This window comes from Schistocerca piceifrons, chromosome 8 (genome assembly GCF_021461385.2).
Source record: "Schistocerca piceifrons isolate TAMUIC-IGC-003096 chromosome 8, iqSchPice1.1, whole genome shotgun sequence".
Lineage (NCBI taxonomy): Eukaryota > Metazoa > Arthropoda > Insecta > Orthoptera > Acrididae > Schistocerca > Schistocerca piceifrons.
Genome location: NC_060145.1, coordinates 57,459,331 through 57,484,530, shown reverse-complemented (window position 1 = coordinate 57,484,530; position 25,200 = coordinate 57,459,331). Strand labels below are relative to the sequence as shown.

General features: G+C 43.1%; 1 protein-coding gene across 1 annotated transcript in view; it reads left to right on the top strand.

Moving 5' to 3' along the window:
- The first annotated feature begins 2,086 nt into the window (after window positions 1–2,086).
- LOC124712072 (alpha-crystallin B chain-like) overlaps window positions 2,087–25,200 on the top strand; it is a 54,802-nt gene continuing 31,688 nt past the window's right edge. Inside the window, exon 1 of the mRNA XM_047242367.1 lies at window positions 2,087–2,377. Within this exon, the coding sequence (XP_047098323.1) occupies window positions 2,087–2,377 (291 nt within the window). The remainder of the gene's footprint in view (window positions 2,378–25,200) is intronic.

Here is a 25,200-nt window from a genome sequence, read left to right as displayed (position 1 = left end):
AAAAATTAAGAAAGCAAGCAAAAATTACGTAATTTATGTCGAAATTGTGAGGGTACTACATTACGTTGAAATGAAAAGGGAAACTCGCCAGTACCAGGAATGGACATCTCGAGGGTGGTTATAATTAAAGTGCAGCTACTCACAGACGTTCAATGTGGGCTGTAGCTATCGTCTGACAGCAAAACTTGGCAGATATGCTAGTGGGTTAATGCAGAGCCGATTTACGCTGAAAAAAAAGTAGCTACAGTTTTGGACTCCAGGTGCAAATATGGCACTGTGAATGCAAGAAAGTCGTACAGAAATGTTTCCGTATGTAATGGGCTGGGAACAGGACACGGGCAGAAAAGGTGAACCAACTGAGAAAGCCACAATGTTGAGTTTATTATCAGCCGCCGCTAACAGGGTTCCCTTAATGTGACGAGATGCTATACAGCGCCAGATTTGCAGCTGGTGGCCAAGAATGGAACTAATTTTTTTCAGCATAAATCGGTTCAGCACTAACGCATCAGAATATCTACCAAGGCTGACTGCCATTCGATAATTACAGCCCACACTGGACCTCCGTGAGTAGCTCCATTTTAGTAATAACCATCCGGTTGACAGATGCGAAAATTACCGAACTATCAGCTTAATAAGTCACAGCTGAAAATACTAACGCGAATTCTTTACAGACGAATGGAAAAACTGGTAGAAGCCGACCTCGGGGAAGATCAGTTTGGATTCCGTAGAAATGTTGGAACACGTGAGGCAATACTTACCCTACGACTTATCTTAGAAGAAAGATTAAGGAAAGGCAAACCTACGTTTCTAGCATTTGTAGACTTAGAGGAAGCTTTTACAATGTTGACTGGAATACTCTCTTTAAATTCTGAAGGTGGCAGGGATAAAATACAGAGAGCGAAAGACTATTTACAATTTGTACAGAAACCAGATGGCAGTTATAAGAGCCGAGGGGCATGAAAGGGAAGCAGTGGTTGGGAAGGGAGTGAGACAGGGTTGTAGACTCTCCTCGATGTTATTCAATCTGTATATTGAGCAAGCAGTAAAGGAAACGAAAGAAAAATTCGGAGTAGGTATTGAAATCCATGGAGAAGAAATAAAAACTTTGAGGTTCACCGATGACATTGCAATTCTGTCAGAGACAGCAAAGGACTTGGAAGAGCAGTTGAACGGAATGGACAGTGTCTTGAAAGGAGGGTATAAGATGAACATCAACAAAAGCAAAACGAGGATAATGGAATGTAGTCGAATTAAATCGGGTGATGGCGAGGGAATTAGACTAGGAAATGAAACAGTCACAGTAGTAAAGGAGTTTTGCTATTTCGGGAGCAAAATAACTGATGATGGTCGAAGTAGAGAAGATATAAAATGTAGACTGGCAATGGCAAGGAAAGCGTTTCTGAAGAAGAGAAATTTGTTAACATCGAGTACTGATTTAAACGTCAGGAAGTCGTTTCTGAAAGTATTTGTATGGAGTGTAGCCACGTATGGAAGTGAAACATGGACGATAAATAGTTTGGACAAGAAGAGAATAGAAGCTTTCGAAATGTGGTGCTACAGATGAATGCTGAAGATTAGATGGGTAGATCACATAACTAATGAGGAGGTATTGAATAGAATTGGGGAGAAGAGGAGTTTGTGGCACAACTTGACTAGAAGAAGGGATCTGTTGATAGGACATCTTCTGAGACATCGAGGGATCACAAATTTAGCATTGGAGGGCAGCGTGGAGGGCAAAAATCGTAGAGGGAGACCAAGAGAAGAATACACTAAGCAGGTTGAGAAGGATGTAGGTTGCAGTAGGTACTGGGAGATGAAGAAGCTTGCACAGGATAGGGTAACATGGAGAGCTGCATCAAACCAGTCTCAGGACTGAAGACCACAACAACAACAACATCCGGTACATCAAACCAACGTTATGGTTGATGACATCTCAGCTGAATAAGCTGTAGTAGATGTTGGGTAGCGTAGGTAGGGAGGCGTATTTTCTAAAGTTTTCAGCTATATTGAGAAAAACACCATAGTTACAGTTGGAGACATTGTAACAGTTTTGTCAAAATATGGCTCTCTGTGATGCCAGGTCCCGATGTCCCGGAGGAGGGTTTGCTACTGGCCGGGGCAGGCGGACCGGGCTCGGGACTGGCTGTTTCTGAACCTGGACCTCAGCGACGAGGACCTGAACGTCGCGCGCTACACCCCGACCACGGTATGCTACGATCCGAGGCGGGTCGCGTCCGCGACTCCCGATGCTTGCTGCTGCTCGTACTATCACCAGGGCCCGGACGCTTGCTGCTGCAGTTATAGTCGACCCTGGCGCTACACGGCCCCGGTCAAGTCTGGCTTCTCCAAAATCGAGCGCAGCAAGGACGGCTTCAAGGTAAGCAGCTAGACAACATCTGCGTCCCTTCAACTGTTGTTTTCAGTTTATAAGTCAACCAAAAATTATTACCTTTACTATGGAATTAGTTGATTATCCAGGGTTGCCAGATTACTTACGCTCACTAAACAAGATATTATTGATTGCCTTAAAAGAACACGCTGGTCGCTCTCGAGCGCTGTAGATGCTGCTGAACTGCTACCAGGCGACTGTGTGGCTCTTCGTCCCTCATGTAAGTCATGGCACTTAAGTAGTGTTGAATAGAACTTAAGCTCTTACCTTTCTTACGTCTCTCTCCAACCTGCTTCTAGCAAATCAATGACGAGCTCAGTGGCCAGCCGCTGCGGCAGAGCGGTTCTAGGCGCTTTAGTCCGGAACCGCGCGACTGCTACGGTCGCAGGTTCGAATCCTGCCTCGGGCATGGATGCGTGTGATGTCCTTGGATTAGTTAGGTTTAAGTAGTTCTAAGTCTAGGAGACTGATGACCTCAGATGTTAAGTCCCATAGAGATCAGAGCCATGTGAACCATTTTGACAGGCTCAGTACAGTGCTCGTTAGTCTTAACCACAGATCAAAATAACTCATATTTAATATTTAAACAAGAAAAGCCCAGAACCTGCTTTCCATAGAATATCGTCACAGTGGCACAAACAAATTAGGAATGCAGGGCTATACACTCCAAGGGGAAAAAAAATGACGCACCAAGAAGGAATTATCCAAATGGGGCCGAAACGGGCAAGTGCGATTTACATGTACAAAGAAGCAAATCATTACGATTTCAGAAAAACTGAATGATGAGTTCAAGAGAAAGAGCTTCACAAATTGGGCAAGTCAGTAACGCGTTGGTCAACCTCTGGTCATTATCCAGGCAGTTATTCGGCTTGGCACTGATTGAAGTTGTCAGATAGCCTCCTGAGAGATATTGTGCCAAATTATGTCCAATTGGCGCGTTAGAACGTTAAAACCCCGAGCTGGTTCGAGCATCCTGCCCATAATGCTCCAAACGATCTCAATTAAGAGAGAGATCTGGCGACCTTGCTGGTCAAGGTATGGTCTGAAAAACTTGAAGAAAAGAGAAACTACCACTGTGTGCAGGAAGCCACTATCTTGCTGAACATACGCCCAGGATAGCCTGCCATGAAGGGCAACTAAATGGGGAGTAGAATATTGACGATGTACCGCTGTGTTGCGAGGAAGCCTTGATGAAAACCAGAGTGGTTCTACTATGAAATAAAATGGCGCCCCAGACCATCACTCCTGGTTGTCGGCCGTACAGTGGTCGACAATCAGGTTGGTATCCCACTGCTGTCCATTGTGTCTGCAGACACTTCTTCGTCCTAGAATCTCATTGACTGGAGTAGAATTGTCTTCACTGATGAGTCCCGCTTCGAACTGAGCCCCGATGGGTCTGGAGACGTCCCAGACGTCGCTGGGACACTTTGCCCGCCTTACAGCCCTACTGCCTGGAGTGATGGTCTGGGTGCCATTCCATTTCATAGCAGAACCCCCTGGTTCTCATCCAGGCACTCTTACAGCAAAGTGGTTTGTTGACGATATTCTGCAGCCCCTTTTGTTGCCCTTCATCGCAAGCCGTTGTGGGATTACATTTCAACAAGATAATGCCCTCTGCACATGGCGAAAGTTTCTACTACTTGTCTTCATGCTTGCCAAATCCTATCTTGGACAGCGAGATCGCTGGATCTCTCACCAACAGAGAACGTTTGGAGCAGTATGGGCAAGATCCTCCAACTAGCTCGGGACTTCGATGATGAAACACGCCAGTTGGACAGAATTTTGCACTACATCTCCCAGAAGGGCATGCAACAACTCTGTCAATCAATGCCAAGCCGAATAACTGCTTCCGTGAGGGCCAAATGTGGAGCAACACTTTATTTCTGCTCTGTTTGTGAAGCTCGTCGATGTCAATAAATCATCCTTTTCTGTCTCTGAAACAGTAATCATTTGTTTTTCGGTGCATATACATGCCATCTACCGACTTCTGTCCCATTCGGATACTTCCTTCATGGTGCGTATTTTTTTTATCTTGGAGTGTATTTGTTTTTGGATCCGAGATTCAAATCGAGTCTGAGCTTAATAAGTTGTTTATTAACTCTAATATCTCGACTCGTACCATATTAAACTGGCAGCGAATAACTTTCCACACTGCGAGCACAAAGTCACCTAAAAATTTTAAACGTTTTGCTCTCTAGAAGCTCAGTTTAATTATGAATGTCCTATTAACGTTATGGGGAGGTACCTCACCTACGTGGAAGACTGCTTGGGAACTCTATAAGCTTTCCTAATCAGCGAAGCTCGCAAATGCAAAAAACAATACAATTAATCAGGCAATGCCAGTTGAACAGCAAACCGTGCAGTGTATGAGCTGCTCAGAAAGTGGATAGGGCAAATGCGAAATTCAATACTTACTCCAAATTCTGCAGACGTGTACCCCAACTGGTGGTGGGACACGAATCTCTCTCTATCCATGGCAGGACGGCATATCTCTCCTCCTCACTGCCAGGGCGGCCAGTGTTCAAAATTATCTTCCTGTAAACCAAACTCCGTACTTTTGGAAAAACTCAGCATGGAGGGTAGGACTCTCAGCCATGGCCACAGTGACCAACACGAATCTCGTTTTACTGGCGTGAATACGTGGGAACCTTGCAAGAATTTTCCATTCTTGGTTTATAGAATGTATATTAATATGTTGATATCGGCTACTAGCTATGTTCCGCTCATTGCCCGAGCCCTTCGCACCTAAGCGTGGTGGTGGGCAAAACTTATTTGATTGGATGACAAGATCTGGCTGGAGAGGCAACGGATTTTGTTATGGTGGCCGAGGATTGTTGTGGCGGCCTGTTCTTAGATTTGTACAGGGAGGTGAATTGAAACACACAGTTGTGCCCTAGGGACTTACAGTGGCTTGATGGCAGCTGCCTTCAACAGAGACCTCTGCATTCGCCACCAAAGCGTGGAGTAGGGTTGTACCACAACTGCTTCCATGAACTGCAGTGTCCTGGGGAGCCACTTCCCTTCTCTAGAGCATCTGTGACTGACTTCTGAAGGAAAACCTGGGCCTGCTCATTTCTTAAGCAAGATAATTGGAAGCCTTCTTCCTGAGTTAGCCCGAGTTGTACTCTCCTCAAAAGTAGCTAAAATGAGTAGAATGGTAGAAAGGAGCTGTTGTGTTTCGATGTGCCCATGACCACACTGGGAATGAAGTTGCCCGATGTGTTGGTGTATCAGTGTGGACTGTCCAACATCTCTGCATAGTGTGGTGTACCAGCCACAGCCCTGTAACACCGCGTTAGGACAGGGGTCCCAAAAACATCCTATCCACCAGGGACAGAGACGCATTTCACACTGTGGTTACCACAATCGGTTTTGAACCTGGCAGATACTGCTGTTGTCAGTGATTGTAGGTCCATATCAACAGTTTCTGAGCGACCATTCGGAAAGGGATCTGCATGCAATACATATTTGGAGATTTGGAGAAAGATTCCTCTTAAGAAGCCATTGCTCACAGAACTACATAAATCTACATCTAGATCGACATCTACGTGATTACTCTGCTATTCACAATAAAGTGCCTGGCAGAGGGTTCAATGAACCATCTTCAAGCTGTCTCTCTACCGTTCCACTCTCGAACGGGGCGCGGTAGAAACGAGCACTTAAATTTTTCTGTGCGAGTCCTAATTTCTCTTATTTTATTGTGATGATCATTTCTCCCTGTGTAGTTGGGTGCCAACGGAATGTTTTCGCAATCGGAGAAGAAAACTGGTGATTGAAATTTCATGAGAAGATCCCGTCGCAACGTAAAACGCCTTTGTTTTAATGATTGCCACTCCAATTCACGTATCATGTCTGTGACACTCTCTCCCCTATTTCGCGATAATACAAAACGACCTTCTTTGTATTTTTTCAATGTCATCCGTCAGTCCCACCTGATGCGGATCCCACACCGCACAGCAATACCCCAGAATAGGGCGGACAAGCGTGGTGTAAGCAGTCTCTTCAGTAGACCTGTTGCACCTTCTAAGTGTTCTGCCAATGAATCGCAGTCTTTGGTTTGCTCTACCCACAATATTATCTATGTGATTTTAAGTTATTTGTGATTGTAATCCCTAAGTATTTAGTTGAATTTACAGCCTTCAGATTTGTGTGACTTATTGCTTAATCGAAATTTAGCGGATTTCTTTTAGTACTCAAGTGAATAACTTCACACTCTTCTTTATTCAGGGTCAAGTGCCATTTTTAGCACCATACAGATATCTTATCTGAATCGTTTTGCAGTTCTTTTTGGACATCTTATGACTTAACAAGACGATAAATGACAGCATCATCTGCAAACAATCTAAGACGGCTACTGAGATTTTCTCATACGTCGTTAATATAGATAAGGAACAATAGAGGGCTTATAACACTCCTTTGGGGAAAGCCGGATATTATTTCTGTTTTACTTGTTGAATTTCCGTTTATTACTACGAACTGTGACCTTCCTGACAGGAAATCACGAATCCAGTCGCGCAACTTAGGCGATATTCCATAGGCACGTAATTTGGTTAGCAGGTGCTTGTGAGGAACGGTGTCGAAAGACTTCTGGAAATCTAAGAATATGGAATCAATTTGACATCCCCTGTCGATAGCACTCATGACTTCATGAGTATAAAGAGCTAGTTGTGTTTCGCAAGAACGATATTTTCTGAATCTGTGCTGTCTACGTGCCAATAAATCGTTTTCTTCGAGATACTTCGTAATGTTCGAATACAGTAGATGTTCCAAAACCCTACTGCAAATCGACGTCAGTGATATTGGTTTGTAATTCAACGGATTACTCCTACTTCCCTTTTTGCGTATTGGCGTGACTTGATCAGTTTTCCAGTCTTTAGGTACGGATCTTTCTGTGAGTGAGCGGTTGTATATAATTGCTAAATATGGAGCTATTATATCAGCATACTCTGAGAGGAACCTGATTGGTATACAATCTGGACCGGAAGCCTTGCTTTTATTAAGTGATTTAAGCAGCTTTGCGGCACTGAGGATATCTATTTCTATGTTTCTCATCATGGCAGTTGTTCTTGATTGGAATTCAGAAATATACTTCGTCTTCTTTGGTGAAGGAGTTTCGGAAAATCGTGTATAATAACTCTGCTTTAGTGGCACTGTCATCAATGACTACACCTTTGTTATCGCGCAGTGAAGGTGTTGACTGCGTCTTGTCACTGGTGTGCTGTATGTATGACCAGAATCTCTTTGGGCGTTTTGCCAGATTTCGAGACAGAGTTTCGTTGCGGAAATTATTGAAAGCATCTCGCATTGAAGTACGCGCTATATTTCTAACTTCTGCAAAACTTTGCCAGTCTTGGGGATTTTGCGTTCTTTTAAATTTGGTTTGCTTTTTTCGCTGCTTCTGCAACAGCGATCTGACACGTTTTGTGTACCATGGTTGATCAGTACCATCACTTATTAATTTATGTGGTATATATCTTTCAATTGCTGTCGATACTCTCTCTTTGAAATCATTCCAAATCTTTTCTACGCTCACATGATCAGATCGGAAGGAGTGCAGACTCTCTCTTAAAAAGGCATTTTTATCAGCTTTTTTTTCTTTTTGATGGTTGTAGGAGTTACGGTATTCGGCCTAGTAGCTACTGCCTTGTGCTCGCTAATCCCTGTATTTGTAACGATACTCACTATTTGTCCAGGATTATTTGTTGCTAAGAGGTCAAGTATGCTTTCGCAACCATTCACGCTTCGAGTGGGCTCATGAACTAACTGTTCAAAGTAATTTTCTGAGAAAGTATTTAGTACAGTTTTGGATGACGTTTTATGCATGCCGCCGGCTTTAAACGTATAATTTTTCTAGCATATCGAGGGTAGATTAAAGTCACCACCGACTGTAATCGTATGAGTGGGGTACCTATTATTTCACATAGGTACCGTTTTCTTTGAACTGTTCAGCAACTATATCTTTTGAGTCGAGGGGTCGGTAAAACGACCCAACTAATAGTTTAGTCCGATTGTAAAGTATAACCTCTACCCATACTATTTCGCGGAAACTATCTACTTCAATTTCACTACAAGGCAAAGTACTTCTGACAGCAATAAATACTCCACCACCAACTGTATTTAATCTATCCTTTCTGAACACTGTTAGATCGTTAGAAAAAATTTCTGCTGAACTTATTACCGGCTTTAGCCAGCTTCCTGTACCTATAACTATTTGAGCTTCAGTGCTTTCTGTTAGGGCTTGGAGCTCTGGTTCTTTACCAACACAGCTACGACAATTTACAACTACAATACCGATCGTTTCTACAACTAACTTGCTGTGTTTTACCTGCCTCCTTTTAGACGGACGCCCTTTCTGTGGTTCCCTTAGGTCCTCTAACCTAAAAAACCGCCCAGTCCCTTCCACACAGCCCCCGCTACCCGTGTAGCCGCTTCCTGTGTGTAGTGGTCTCCTGACCTATTAAACGGAACCCGGAAACACGCACCCGACGGCGCAAGTCAAGGAATCTGCAGCCTACATGGTCACAGAACCGCCTGAGCCTCTTATTCACCCTCCACTCGGCTCTGCACCAAAGGAGCACAGTCGGTTCTATCGACGATGGTGCAGACGGTGAGCTCCGCCTTAATCTTGCAGGCAAGACTGGCAGTCTTTACCATTTCCGCTAGCCGCCCAAAACCAGAGAGAATCTCCTCTGATCCAAAACGACATACATGATTCGTACCGACATGAGCCACCACCGGTAGTTGGCTACACCCTGTACTGTTCATGGCATCCAGAAGCAGCCTTTCCACATCCGGAATAACTCCCCCCCGGTATGCACAGGGAGTGCACACTGGCTTCCTTCCACTGCTCGGCAGCCATGCTCCTAAGGGGCCCCATTACGCGCCTAACATTGGAGCTCCCAACTACCAGCAAACCCACCCTCTGTGAACGCCCAGACCTTGCGGGCCGAGAAGCTTCCTCTGGAACAGGGTGGACGACTGCACCCGGCTCAGAGACATCGTCAGCCACAGATAACACCCGAAACCTTGTCGTCAAACGAATCGTGGAGGCTGTACAATCGGCCCCTCGGAAAGTTTTTCGCTGCCTGCCAGACTCTGGAATGATCTCCCACTCGACCACAGGTGAGGGGTCAACCTCAGTGCAGGCAGTCCCCGGGGCGGCCACAGCATTTGACCGAACGGGGGACACGTGAGACGTGCTCGACGTCTCTCGCAACCCCGCGTCTGACCCCCCACAGTGCTGCCCGTTGACAGCAGATTCAAGCTGTGTGACGGAAGCCAAAGCAGCCTGGAGCTGTGAGTGAATGGTCGCCAACTCAGTTCGCATCTATACGCAGCAGTCACAGTTCCTATCCATTGTCATGGTCCTTCCCATTTGAAACTCATAAAAATGTAACACAAATGGACGGTGTACTCAGCTTATTAACAGCAGGAATTCGAAGTGCTCTCTCACTAATGGTCTAAACGACACTGAGCTACACTAATCAAAACACACAAAAGCCTGCATGGATCAAGGGTCGATATAAGGGTCGATAGCAACAGCGGTATGGTATGCTACACTGCTATTAAAATAAAATCTTTTGCCTAGTAGGCAGTTGAACAAGCAAGAAATTACAAAAATAATATAGTAACTACACAGGCATCTGTAAATAAATAAGTCGCTCCTGCTGCAAGCTCTTAAAAATATACAACAAACGATTGGTGTACTTTCCTTCTTAGCAGCAGGTACACGAGGTGCACTTCTTCAGCTCAGGAAGTGGACTATGTAGTTGATTGTAGGCATGTAATATGGTCCGACAAGTCGCGATTTTGACTGTTTTCGAATGATGCAAGAGTGCGCAGAGTTTCACAACTGGAACCCCAGGTTGTTCTGCACTGCTTATGTAGGATCTTGTTTTACAACTGAGTCGGTGTTAGTTCGAGATGGGCAATCCTGAATTGATTCAAAGAGTCACATCCTTCTAAGGACTGGGTGATGGGTGACTCAGAAAAAAATGAATGGTAGCTCATGTCATTTCAAAGTGCTTCTCTGGGGGCTGAATTTATCAGTATGGAAATTCTCCAGTAGGCTGCTACAACGGCGCCTCTTTCCACATCTTTAAGGAAACGTTTCCCAAGATACAAAAAATGTGTTATAAACCATGTGAATGTGCGGAATTGCATACCTTGTTCGTATGTGAAGTTTTTCTCACCCCGAAAACAACAGAAAATAAAGAAAGGTCCGTTTTTTCGTTTAATTTATTGGCTGCCAGGCCATACACATTCAGCTATCTCAATAGTAGTGCCAATTATGACAGTACTAAAGTAAGTGCAACACTACACTCAATCCCTGAACGGAATAAAATCCAGCAGAGAATCAAACCCAGGTCCTTTCATTTCCCAATTTGCCGTGCTGACCACGTGGCTACCAAGTTAACGACATATGCGCTGATCGCCATAGTAGATTAATGGAGAAAAATTTCCAGAATCAATGGTCTGCGTTTCATTTGAAAAGAAAACCTCAAATTTTAGAGGCTCAATAAGCGTTTACATAGTTTTTAATGAGTTGTTATTTCTTATCTTTTGACATAGCATTACACTTAGCCACCACCACATGGTAGGAGCATATTGCGAGGCGACCCAGGCATCACTCCCCTCCCAGTAGCCTGGTGCTCAGACCACTCTTACCAGTTAGACCACAAACCAACCAATAGCTCACTACTCCCCATCACTTTAAGCAATCCAGTCATAAGGTAGCTCACTAGCTGTTTGCTCCCCACCATTCTCAGGGATCAGATCACAAGGTAGCTCACTTCTCCTTACCGCTCTTAAGGATCGGAGTGGAAGGTAGCTCGCTGCTCTGCATGGTTGTCATCGATGAGATCACACAGAGCAGATCAGACAGCAACTTGAGGCGTCACTTCGTTCTCTGTGCTCTTGGCACAGTGATATAGCTTGCAACTCGCTTTCCTGACTGAACACCTCTGAGTTCTGCTTTTTATAAAAGTAATGGCATTTGTAACACATTATTATTTTGATGTATATGATAGTCCTTGCACACACGTTGTCTACGGAAGAATGGTCAATATTCTGGGTTATGACAGGAAAGATCATTTGAAGTAAAAAACTAAATATGGACATATGCACTATTCCAAAGTGCTTCTGAGATGGAACTCATTTAAAGTTACTTTGGCATGTTTTTGTTGAGTAAATCGAAATCTGCAGCCTGAAGCGAAACCATGTTGCATATCAAACATTAATTACATTAAATTTTCTATGAAAAGATCGTATTCATTCTTTCTCGAGGTCTTATAGTTTGCGCGAAGAGAGTGAGAAAATAATAAAAACCTTGTGCGACGCGCAAGTGCTGTGCTGTTTTATAAGCCAATTTTACATAGTTTCCAGACTTGATAACCCAATTGTCCTGCATCAAATTATTCGTCTCGACTTCGTCTACAGTACTGTGGTACATTATAAATAATGGCAATGTACTGAATTATAAATAAAATAAATAACGATGTACATTAAATATGTTCTGTCTCGGAAACCATTCAGAGCAGAGCACATGTCCACACGAAGTTTGATGCTTCAAATGATCGTTCCTGTCATCCCTGAATATTGGTCATTCGTCCTGAGACAACCTGCATGTTATGTTTAATTTTTTAATTATTCATTTAACCTGGACAGATTAATGCTTTTAGGGCCCCTGTTGCTTCAGACCAGAATTTTATATGCAATCACAAAACTTGTTAAAATTTATAGTTACTTAAAAAATTATAATATTTTTAATACGCTATCTCTTCTTCTTCTCTCTGCACGTATTACGCACTTGGCTGTTACACTCTCTTGGTTGAAAATGTTGATTTTCCTCGGTCTTCCTAAATATCTTCTGCCCACTGGGTAATAATATCAGCAAGAATGTACCCAGCTACTCTTCTTAGCAATCGGATCTTTAGTGCTTATATTATAATTGGAACGAGTGTTTCTACTGTGTTATCCAGGCAAGAGCTTCAAACTCTAGGGATCAGTAGTTATTGTGAGCAGTAGTGGGTCAACAATAGGATTGATTATTTGGACTATGACGCCGTCCTATACAGTAAATGCCAATTTGAAGGATTTTTCGACGGCATTGTCACCTCAAGACAGAATTTTTCGCGATTACCATCATTTATCTCTGTGTATCAATCAATAAGTCTATGTTTTGTTTGCGATTCAGTGACTGTTATCGCTAAATTCAAGTACTAGTCTAGTTCCTCAGATGGGACAAATGGATTAGCTGCAGCTCCTACTTTGCTTTACTTCTCTAGATCACACAAGCTTTTCCATAGAGCATCTGGTCTTTATGTTTTAGATTAATGTTTTAGCATGCCTTAGTTATCGTCTCTCTCAGATTGATTGACTCTGTTTGCTTTTTGCTTGTAATCAATTTTATTTTCAGTGGTAGGAGGTCACTTATAAGTCTGATGTGTAGTGTCTCCGAGATTCATGAACTGTTTTAGCTCTTGTGCTCACAAAGGTGCTAGTTTTCCCCCTCAGCTCTCAGGTATTTGGGGAGCATATTTATTGTAATCGAGTTAGTTTGGCAGTAGGTCCATAAAGGTTTTCTTTCAAGTCCAGAAATGGAATGGAAGTCGTCCTTCAAATTATTTCTTGCAGCTCCAACGCAAGTTCAAGTACACTGATACCATTGAATTCTCTGTATGTTGCCATTTACAGTTTATTCCTTGCATATTTTAGAGAGTAAGTCATGAATATGATTATGTGAGCTGATTCCAGGTACAAACATTTTTGTTTGTGGATTTCGTGCCAAATATATGTATGGCAGAGAGAGACTATTAGGCTGCATTAAGGGTAGGTGCAAGATGAAATTCTGTTACATTTGAAGAAGAAACTACACACGTGAATTTCAAAGTGAAGAGGCAGAATATCTACGTGTTACTAGCATTATTTGTGTGCTCCTAAGTCGAATCTAATTTTGGAAGATCAGTTTTGAAATAGGCTATCCCGCCTACTTTCCGAGGTTTGTAGAGGACGCAGATAGGCAAATTTTGTCAAGGGATTTGATATTTACGGACGTGTATTCGACTTGTTTGTCTTTATTACTGTTTGAAGTGAGTAGCACGGTCGGTAACAAGTCAAAGCGTTTGTATGCTGCTACTTCACCTGCTCATCTGTTACTTATGTTGATCTTCAGGACAATAGAGGCTATGTTTATGGAACTGATGAGGGTGCTTGGCTATAGCCAGGTGTCCACGTTCGTTGCAAGAAAGACATGGATGTCGATATACTGAAATATAAGACAGAGTTCGTCGAAATGAGTTGAAAGTAATAGCTAACTATGTTCTACAGTAACAGTACACAAACGCTAGTAGAACCTGCAGCTGCATTAGTAGCCAAGTTCTTAGCTCTTAATCATAGGCTTCACAGCTTATTTGCACTGCTTTTTTCCAGCCTTCATCCGCGCCAATCTCTTGTTCACACGCTATGGAACCCAAGTTCGGATATCACATTATTCAAAATTTTTATCTTTTTGCAATGAATCATCGCGTATTGTCAGACTTGTCTTCGCGTGTTCATTAATCACTCACTGTTTCAGGCTTTTTCGTATATGATACGGACTTCACGATTGTGGATCTAGCTTTCGCATATCATAAAGTCCTACGGCTCCTCTATAGCTTCTGATTAAAGAATGTGCTGCATGTATATTTGTTTTCACTTTAAGCGTCTACAACTTAAAATGCCTATGTTAACAGTAAATAGTTTAATTTTTCAGTGCTGCACAACAATATGCCAACCACTTTGCCTTCGACTAAAAGAATTTTGAGAGATGTAAGGTACCGTTATACCAAAATGGGAGAAAAACGAAAATGACGCTATTGTCAGCACATAATTTCCATGGCTTCTGGCTCATCATCAAACCAAACCTGAAGGGGCATCTAAAATCGAAGCACCCTACAGTACTTCTGGAACGATGTGGGCCAGGAAGACCATCAAGATCGCCATCAATCGACGGAAAAAAGTGAAAAATCATTTCTCGTGAACCGTCCTCACTGTCATCTGCTTCCACGTTGGGTGAAGGTATCCTGTCAGAATGGCAAATTACTGGAGGGATACTTGCCCTTGAACTGGGCCTTCAGCTTCTAACAATACCACCACTTGCAAAGTAGGTTAGAAATCAGATTAATGATGTTGCTCACGCAGCATATGTTCGCTTTATCGGGCAGCAACAAAGTTATTGACTGTGGATGGTATCGTCAGAATGGAAATAATGAAGTCACTGTACAAAAGTCATTAATTTTGGCACTTATCTTGAATGGATTCCCACGTAGATTTCGTCGAAGTTGTTATGGCTCATCTTGTTGATTCTAGGGTGATTCCACTTTGACTGCTAGAAGGTCCAGATCTGTATTTCAGCAATATTTAAAGACCTAACAAATGCGTTTTTCACGAAATTCTTAATGATCAAACAATCCCAGATCAGAACAATGATATGGTAGAAATAACTTTTGACTTGGTTTTCACGATCCACATTTTTATTAAACTTCTTGTAAATTCACATATACATCTTCTTAATTGTCACATCATCAAGAAAACACAAGACTTGACTGTTATTTTACAAAGCGAAATAACAACTTAACTTCTGCAAAGTGATACAAAGACTGCTCTGTGCGCATTCGCGCCAAAACGGTTACAAGTAAGTCAAAGATTATGACAGTCTCACAGAAATGAATACACACAAGAACCATGTTGTTGTTGTTGTTGTTGTTGTGGTCTTCAGCCCTGAGACTGGTTTGATGCAGCTCTCCATGCCACTATATCCTGTGCAAGCTTCTTCATCTCCCAGAACCTACTGCAGCCTACATCCTTCTGAATCTGCTTAGTGTATTCATCTCTTGGTCTCCCTATACGATTTTTGCCCTCCACGCTGCCCTCTAATACTAAATTGGTGATCCCTCGATATCTCAGAACATGTCCTACCAACCGATCCCTTCTTCTAGTCAAGTTGTGCCACAAACTTCTCTTCTCCCCAATCCTATTCAATACTTCCTCATTAGTTATGTGATCTACCCATCTGATCTTTAGCATTCTTCTGTAGCACCACATTTCGAAAGCTTCTATTCTCTTCTTGTCCAAACTATTTACCGTCCATGTTTCACTTCCATACATGGCTACACTCCATACAAATACTTTCAGAAACGACTTCCTGATACTTAAATCTATACTCGATGTTAACAAATTTCTCTTCTTCAGAAATGCTTTCCTTGCCATTGCCAGTCTACATATTATATCCTCTCTACTTCGACCATCATAAGTTATTTTGCTCCCCAAATAGCAAATCTCCTTTACTACTTTAAGTATCTCATTTCCAAATCTAATTCCCTCAGCATCACCCGACTTAATTCGACTACATTCCATTATCCTCGTTTTGCTTTTGTTGATGTTCATCTTATACCCTCCTTTCAAAACACTGTTCATTCCGTTCAACTGCTCTTCTAAGTCCTTTGCTGTCTCTGGCAGAATTACAATGTCATCGGCGAACCTCAAAGTTTTTATTTCTTCTCCATGGATTTTAATTCCTACTCCGAACTTTTCTTTTGTTTCCTTCACTGCTTGCTCAATATACAAATTGAATGACATCGGGGAAAGGCTACAAACCATATCACTATAATATATCGATACATCGGAGTACCTATACAATAATAAAACCAAATGTGAATATTGCCACAAAAATATGTCTGTTGTTTCACGGAAACGTAGTACGATATTACTGGTATCGAGAACTGGGGTTGGAGTGCCGTAATGATCACGTAAATAAGGAACCATTACAAGCTGTACCAGCCCATCAATGACGTCCGGTTCTGGATTAAGTCATGATTTATTTCCTTTTGTGATGCCCTCGCTCCCACAGCTTTTAATTAACAACAACCAATAAGTAAATGTTTTAAAACTATAAAGCCGCTCACATTGCTTGAAAGTGTGGCATTAAATGCAGTGCCTTTAAAAATGATTAGCATCCTTTCTCTGCAGTTGAAGACACAGAATTTTAAGAAAAATCATATGTGCTTCGCCCAAATTTTAATTTACAAAGTTGAAAAACGTTGTCAAACTCTCTAGTTTTTAGTACATATCATCAGTATTTCGATAAAATAAAGAATTTAAGAAAATATGTATATGCTTTATCCACATTTTAATTTACCAAGTCAAAAAACGTTACCAAACACTCTAATTTCTAGTATGTATCATAAGTATTTCGCTAAAATAAAAACTCATTTGGCCATGGCAAAGGTAGTCTGCCTTAGTCTGATGCGTGGACGAGTGTAAATAACATTAGTTTCTATGTTCTCACTGCACATTTCATAGATGAGAATAGTGAACTTAAGTCATACCTTTTACAGTGCTCACAATTAGAAGAGAGATGCATTGCAGAAAACATCTCAAACTGGGTAAAGTCTGTTATCACCAAATACGATATCGATTTTAAAATCAGCTACATAATAACAGAAAATGCGTCAATTATGAAATTAACTGCCACGCTTCTCAACTTCCACATATCCCTTGCTTCGCATATTCTTTTAACCTCTCTGTGCAACACGCAATTCAGAAGTCCATACAGAAAACCACTGACGAAGTCAAAAGAATGTTTTTAAGGACGGACCAACTGCTTTAAACAAACTTGTTGAAATGCAAGAAAGTTTAAAAAATGACAGACACACTGAAACAAAGTGTTCCAAACAGATGGAAATCTACTTATGAAATGTTGCAAAGATTTACTTTAAATAAGTATTTAGGTGGAAAATCGGTCACCTTAAACTTAAAAGATACCGACTGGGAGATAATGCAACAGGCTTTATAGGTTTTGAAAGTTTTTGGTGAGGTAACCAAAGAGGTATCCTCAGAGAAAACAGTCTCACATTCGAAAATGAAAATCTTACCAAGATTAATGGAATGGCAACTGAAATCTTTTAAAGACAAAAATAAAGAATGTCTTCAAGAAATAGAGCCGTTGGTTTATAATTTCCTTAAAGGGTTATCAGAGTTGTTTGTGGTTATCTTCAGAAACGAATTGATTGGTCAGGCAAGGTTACTGGACCTCCGATTCAAACGGCAAGGATTTTCAGCAGACAAAACATTTCCAGATTGCTATATGAAGGTTATTGCAGAAATGAAAGCGTTGGTTATTCAACAAGAAAACACAGGTCATTTCTCAACATTTACCACCGTAACGCCTGAGGCTCCAACCTGAGAGGAGTTAGGTGAAACTATTGGTCGGCTTCAAGCAAGTTACGACGCGGAAAGCGTGGCAAATGTCGACTTGGGCAAATATTTAGTGGAGGGATATTTGCCAAGAAACAGCGATCCCTTGAATTGGTGGGAAACAAGAAAACTGTTGTGGCCAACACTGTATCAGTTGGTTCTAATAGTGTTATGATTCACAGTAACATTGTGCCCTGTGAACGAATATTTTCAAAAGCAGGACAAATATCCACTGAGAGAAACAGACTCACATCGATTAAAATGGGTCAGATTTCCTTTACAAATGACAACGTTGATCAATTTTTCCTTTTTGGGTACATATATGGTAGTTACTGACTGTAAATGATGACTGCAGATACACTTTAATTACAGTTATAATTTTTATATTGTATTATTTGTAATAAAAGTATCAAAATATTACAAGAATCAGCCTTCATTCTTAAAATTTTTCCACTTGATAAAAAATATTTAGGATTTTGTTGTAATATTTATGAATTTTTCAGCAAACAATATTTAAAACTTTTATATTTCAAAATTAATAGCGACATAACAGAAATTTATTACTTCCCTTTATATGTTTTTTCAAAATAGGACCAAACCAGATAAGAGTACAGGTTTAGTGACCTGAATTAAAGTTAACGTGCCTTCCTTTTACTTGTTTTGTGAGTGAGTGGTTGGTCATGAAAAAAAAACTAGTTCATTCCAGTGAGTTACCAGTTCTGATCTGATCTCTGAAAAGAACAATTTTGCTCATATCTAGTGTAAATTGATTCCTGATTGTTGGAGATGACTGGGCATGGCTGCTTCGCTCACCTGGCTCAAAAAAATGTTCAAATGTGTGTGAAATCTTATGGGACTTAACTGCTAAGGTCATCAGTCCCTAAGCTTACACACTACTTAACCTAAATTACCCTAAGGACAAACACACACACCCATGCCCGAGGGAGGACTCGAACCTCCGCTGGGACCAGCCGCACAGTCAATGACTGCAGCGCCCCTAGACCGCTTGGCTAAATCACCTGGCTCAATCAGTAGCATAACACGATTTTGTAAACATCTCTATGGCAATGTCTCACTGTTGTCAAAACTCTGTAGACCGTTATTGTTTTCGTGTTTACGCCTGCAGCCGTTTGCGCTTCGCCGTTGAAAACTCGCAACAGTGCTATGAACAGTCAGGGATCTTCTTATGCTCAACTGTAGGTCCTATCTTCGCTGCAGTGTTTTGCAGATGAGTAGGACATTGTCCGGTCCAATGAAACGACTACATATTGGGAACTGAATGTGATGAAGTAATCACCAAAATGGACTTGGAGTTGTTTATTCGCCACTGTATCGCACGAATGAAAGCAAGCAGTCTATATTTTGGTGGGGTTTGGTTTCAGTCTCCATCTCTGAATGTATGTTCCAGTTATTACCAGGTCAGACGTTAAGATGGCTTCTGTTTCTTCAAAACTTCGGTGTCCCACTGCCAGCACCCAGTCATCGGCATACACAAACTTAAGAGGTCTACTTTCAAGCGTATTGGATAGGTATAGATTAAAGAGCAGTGAGCGAGGACATATTCCTGAGGTAGTCCATCTTTTAGCGTCATTGAAGAGCTTATGTTGTTGCCCAGTATGTTTCGAAATGACTTTCCGGCAAGCATGATGTTAATAAGTTAGATTGTTTTTCAGAGTGGGATTATATGAATGAGTTTGTAGAGAAGACAGTGTCTCCAGACTGTATCGTAAGCCGCTGTGAGACGTTTTAAGACCAACAGTTACACCTTGCTTCAAGTCTTCAGATATATATAGTGGAAATTCTCGTCGCTGCGCAGCATTTGTGCACCGCCGCCGTCAGTGTCAGCCAGTTTGCCGTGGCATACGGAGCTCCATCGCAGTCTTTAACACTGGTAGCATGCCGCGACAGCGTGGACGTGAACCGTATGTGCAGTTGACGGACTTTGAGCGAGGACATATAGTGGGCATGCGGGAGGCCGGGTGGACGTACCGCCGAATTGCTCAACACGTGGGGCGTGAGGTCTCCACAGTACATCGATGTGGTCGCTAGTGGTCGGCGGAAGGTGCACGTGCCCGTCGACCTGGGACCGGACCGCGGCGACGCACAGATGCACGCCAAGACCGTAGGATCCTACGCAGTGCCGTAGGGGACCGCACCGCCACTTCCCAGCAAATTATGGACACTGTTGCTCCTGGGGTATCGGCGAGGACCATTCGCAACCGTCTCCATGAAGCTGGGCTACGGTCCCGCACACCGTTAGGCCATCTTCCGCTCACGCCCCAACATCGTGCAGCCCGCCTCCAGTGGTGTCGCGACAGGCGTGAACGGAGGGACGAATGGAGACGTGTCGTCTTCAGCGATGAGAGTCGCTTCTGCCATGGTGCCAATGATGGTCGTATGCGTGTTTGGCGCCGTGCAGGTGAGCGCCACAATCAGGACTGCATACGACCGAGGCACACAGGGCCAACACCCGGCATCATGGTGTGGGGAGCGATCTCCTACACTGGCCGTACACTACTGGTGATCATCGAGGGGACACTGAATAGTGCACGGTACATCCAAACCGTCATCGAACCCATCGTTCTACCATTCCTAGACCGGCAAGGGAACTTGCTGTTCCAACAGGACAATGCACGTCCGCATGTATCCCGTGCCACCCAACGTGCTCTAGAAGGTGTAAGTTAACTACCCTGGCCAGCAAGATCTCCGGATCTGTCCCCCATTGAGCATGTTTGGGACTGGATGAAGCGTCGTCTCACGCGGTCTGCACGTCCAGCACGAACGCTGGTCCAACTGAGGCGCCAGGTGGAAATGGCATGGCAAGCCGTTCCACAGGACTACATCCAGCATCTCTACGATCGTCTCCATGGGAGAATAGCAGCCTGCATTGCTGCGAAAGGTGGATATACACTGTACTAGTGCCGACATTGTGCATGCTCTGTTGCCTATGTCTATGTGCCTGTGGTTCTGTCAGTGTGATCATGTGATGTATCTGACCCCAGGAATGTGTCAATAAAGTTTCCCCTTCCTGGGACAATGAATTCACGGTGTTCTTATTTCAATTTCCAGGAGTGTATATATATATATGACTTTTGAACACTATTAAGGTAAATACATTTTTTGTTCTCTATCAAAATCTTTCATTTGCTAACTATGCCTATCAGTAGTTAGTGCCTTCAGTAGTTAGAATCTTTTATTCAGCTGGCAGTATTGGCGCACGCTGTATTGCAGTAGTTTGAGTAACGAAGATTTTTGTGAGGTAAGTGATTCATGAAAGGTATAGGTTATTGTTAGTCAGGGCCATTGTTTTGTAGGGATTATTGAAAGTCGGATTGCGTTGCGCTAAAAAAATATTGTGTGTCAGTTTAAGCACAGTCATTCATAATTTTTTTAAGGGGACGTTTCAACGTTTCCATCATCAGGTCGGTTAATGAACTGATTGCCTAGGAGCTGGCGCAGGCCCGTTACGTCCAAATCCCTGCCTACAACCTGGCATGCTGTGTGTGGCCGGCACCGAGCAGTGAGCGCACATCCATCATCTCCTTTCCCCACTCCTCCTCCCGTAGACACGGCGTTTCACGCCCAAGGAGGCATCTTGGCTATTGCTCCCTCCTGTCCATGAAATCGGTTCGGTGTGGGATATCTCCTCCCTGTTGTTAATCAGACTGACAACGTTAGTGCAGGTTTCCAGGACTTACTAAGGATGTATCCACTATCATGACTGGCCACAGTTCCCTTGCTCTCCCCATAATCTCGATTGATTCTCTAATGACAGTCCCAAAAGTTAGATAGCTGTGTGAGTAATTTTGGTCGTAATGCTGGTGACTGGTGCAACAAGATAGAGTTAATGGTACAGATGTCATAAATTATAACTAACTTAAGCAATGCAAGCTGCATGGCGAAGTAATCAATTAACGAGCTGCTCTTATGACCCAATTGTGATATTTACATTTCCCTAAAATTGACATACCGGGCACCCTTCAGTAGTAAACAGTGCCCAGGAGATGACTGACCCTCAGTCAGGCAGTGACTGAATGACCCAGCAAGGAGGCCCAGAGCAGAATGACCCAGAATCTTAATTCACAGCCCTCAACCACCTTACTTTCTAAAATACTATATAAAGGGGACGACTTCTTGCTGTTGCCAATGCGACAGCCGAGAATGTAGCTTATTTAATGAATGAACGGGGGAATGCTGCAGAAACTTCGCACTCTTGGGGTTCAAAACGCACTTTAACGAAGAAGAAGTTGGTAGTCTGATGGAGCAGTGTCCCGTCAACCAAGCGGGGCGGCTCAGTTCGACTGGGTGCACTAAATTTTGGATTGAAAGCAATGGACCCACCCATGCTGGTTGGGTGATGTCTTGGTGTCTCGTCCTTTGATATCCCACCAGAATAGACAGAAATGTCGTGCTCAGTTATCCTCTGAGGATGGTGGTGGCAGCACGGCGCCCACCACTCAAGGTTAGGAGAGGCACCGGCTCCGGCAGGCTGCAGCCTTAGGCCGGTATCACACGGACCGTGCTGTCGAACTTTAACGTTGAGCGTGCCAAGTTCAACGTGCTGCTGAACGCTCAGGAACGATGCGACTTGGTGTTCCCCTCAGTACTCACAATCAAGCGCGGCGCGCTTTCTGATACTGGAACGGTATTATCGCGCTGAAATTGTTCTAGAAGGTACTAGAAACCTATCATTTTCCCGCCCAGCTGACACTCACGTCTACATCCGGCCACGTCAACCAGTGCGCCTTTCTCCTCGAGATGACTCAGAGCCCTCTATACCGATCGCTCGACGTATGCCTGCCCATTGCCTTCTGCGTACTGACATTTACATTTACTTTGATTAATAATGAAAACGTATTAATTAATGTCGCCTTAGGGGAAGCGTGAATTGCTTTGGTTTAAATTTGGGCGAAGCCCTTGCGTTAGTATTATCATTAAAATTACTGTTGAAGCCTTTAAATACACTACTAGCCATTAAAATTGCTACACGAAGAAGAAATGCAGATGATAAACGGGTATTCATTGGACAAATATATTATACTAGAACTGACATGTGATTACATTTTCACGCAATTTGGGTGCATAGATCCTGAGAAATCAGTACTTAGAACAACCACCTCTGGCCGTAATGACGGCCTCGATACGCCTAGGCATTGAGTCAAACAGAGCCTGGATGGCGTGTGCAGGTACAGCTGCCCATGCAGCTTCAACACGATACCACAGTTCATCAAGAGTAGTGACTGGTGTATTGTGACGAGCCAGTTGCTCAGCCACCATTGACCAGACGTTTTCAATTGGTGAGAGGTCTGGAGAATGTGCTGGCCAGGACAGCAGTCGAACATTTTCTGTATCCAGAAAGGCCCGTACAGGACCTGCAGTATGCGGTCGTGCATTGTCCTGCTGAAATGTAGGGTTCCGCAGGGATCGAATGAAGGGTAGAGCCACGGGTCGTTACACATCTGAAATGTAACGTCCACTGTTCAAAGTGCTGTCAATGCGAACAAGAGGTGACCGAGACGTGTAACCAATGGACCATGCTGCTGCAAATGTCGTCAAACTGTTCGTGCAGATGGTTGTTGTCTTGCAAACGTCCCCATCTGTTGACTCAGGGATCGAGACGTGGCTGCACGATCCGTTACAGCCATGCGGATAAGATGCCTGTCATCTCGACTGCTAGTGATACGAGGCCGTTGGGATCCAGCACGGCGTTCCGTATTACCCTCCTGAACCCACCGATTCCATATTCTGCTAACAGTCGTAGGATCTCGACCAACGCGAGCAGCAATGTCGCGAAACGATAAACCGCAATCGCGATAGTCTACAATCCGACCGTTATTAAAGTCGGAAACGTGATGGTACGCATTTCTCCTCCTTACACGAGGCATCAAAACAACGTTTTACCAGGCAACGCCGGTCAACTGCTGTTTGTGTATGAGTAATCGGTTGCAAAATTTCCTCATGTCAGCACGTTGTAGGTGTCGCCACCGGCGCCAACCTCGTGTGAATGCTCTGAAAAACTAATCATTTGCATATCACAGCATCTTCTTCCTGTCGGTTAAATTTCGCGTCTGTAGCACGTCATGTTCGTGGTGTAGCAATTTTAATGGCTAGTAGTGTAAAAATGCAAAATAGAGTGGGTATATTTATACAACACTATGTAATGTAGTTGCTACATTACAAAGTATATCGATCTACTGTATGTTCACTGTATCGGAGACGCATGGGCACTGAACAGCCCTCGCAAGAAGGATGACGTTAAGTGACTCGAGGTGACACTCTGCTTTGTAGACGACATCCTATCCACCCTATTGCATACTAGGACAACCAGCTCTGATGCTTTTATCTTTACCTAAGCAGGCGTGGACCAGTTACGTATCTCAAATGAAACCGTCGCAGAAGGGAAACGGTACGTTTCCAGACATGCGTTTCTATTCAAAATATTATGCAATCACTCGCCTCTACAAGTCACGAAGTTTGTAACGGGAATTTCCGAACACGCTGAATAAGGACTGTTTTTCGAGTTCAGCGTTAATGTTATACATTTTTTACTGTTTTAAGTTTTAACTTTTTAGTTGAATTATGACTGCATTGTCAAAGATTACATTTACTCTGTGTTCGTGTCTCACTCTTGATGAATAACATCTTTCAATGTAGTTCACGAATATTGCACCTTAGTTGACGACTGTAGTCATTTAACGTCTGATGATGGCCGATATAAGCCGAAAACGATTGACTAAATAAATTAATTCTGTAGCACATAGACAATAATGAGCTTTGCATTTATAAAAATACATTGGATTTCGTTTCTTTTTCTGTTTAATCCTTGCCAATTTTTTCTAGAAGAACCTGTTAGGAATTACGTATCATTCGCCTCGGTAACTTACACTAAGGTATGATCTTTGTCGTTTCTAATATCTTATGCAACGCTTCGCACAGAAAAACAGTAGTTTAGTTTTGGCGTTACAGTCACACTGAAATCTCCCATTATCATCCTGTAGTGGGATTTGCTGTCAGTTAGCGTTTCTGCAGCTCCTCATATACTGAGGTGACAAAAGTCATAGGATACTTCCTGACACCATGTCATAAGATACCTCTTAACACCTCCTTCTGCCACGTCATCCAGAAAAATGAAGTTGGTGAATGACTGCAAATGGTCTCCAGGCAGTTGAACATAACCATTTCCAGACAACGATCGCTGCACTTGGCCTAGAGGATGCAGTCCATACCATGTAAACACAGCCACACCATTATGGAGTCACCTCCAGCTAGTGCAGTGCCTTGTTGACTGTTTGGTCCATGGCTTCGTGGGGTTTCGCCAACCTCGAACCGCAACTGAAATCGGGACTCATCTGCCCAGGGCACGTTTCTCCAACTGACTAGCGACAACCAATATAGTCACGAACCTGGGAGAGGTGCTACAGGCGATGTCATGCTGTTAGTAAAGGCACTAACGACGGTCATCAGCTGCCATATCCAATTAACGCCAAATTTCGCCTCACTGTTCTAAAGGATACGTTCGTCGTACGTACCACATTGATTCCTGCATGTAGTTCACGCAGTGTTGCTTATCTGTCAAC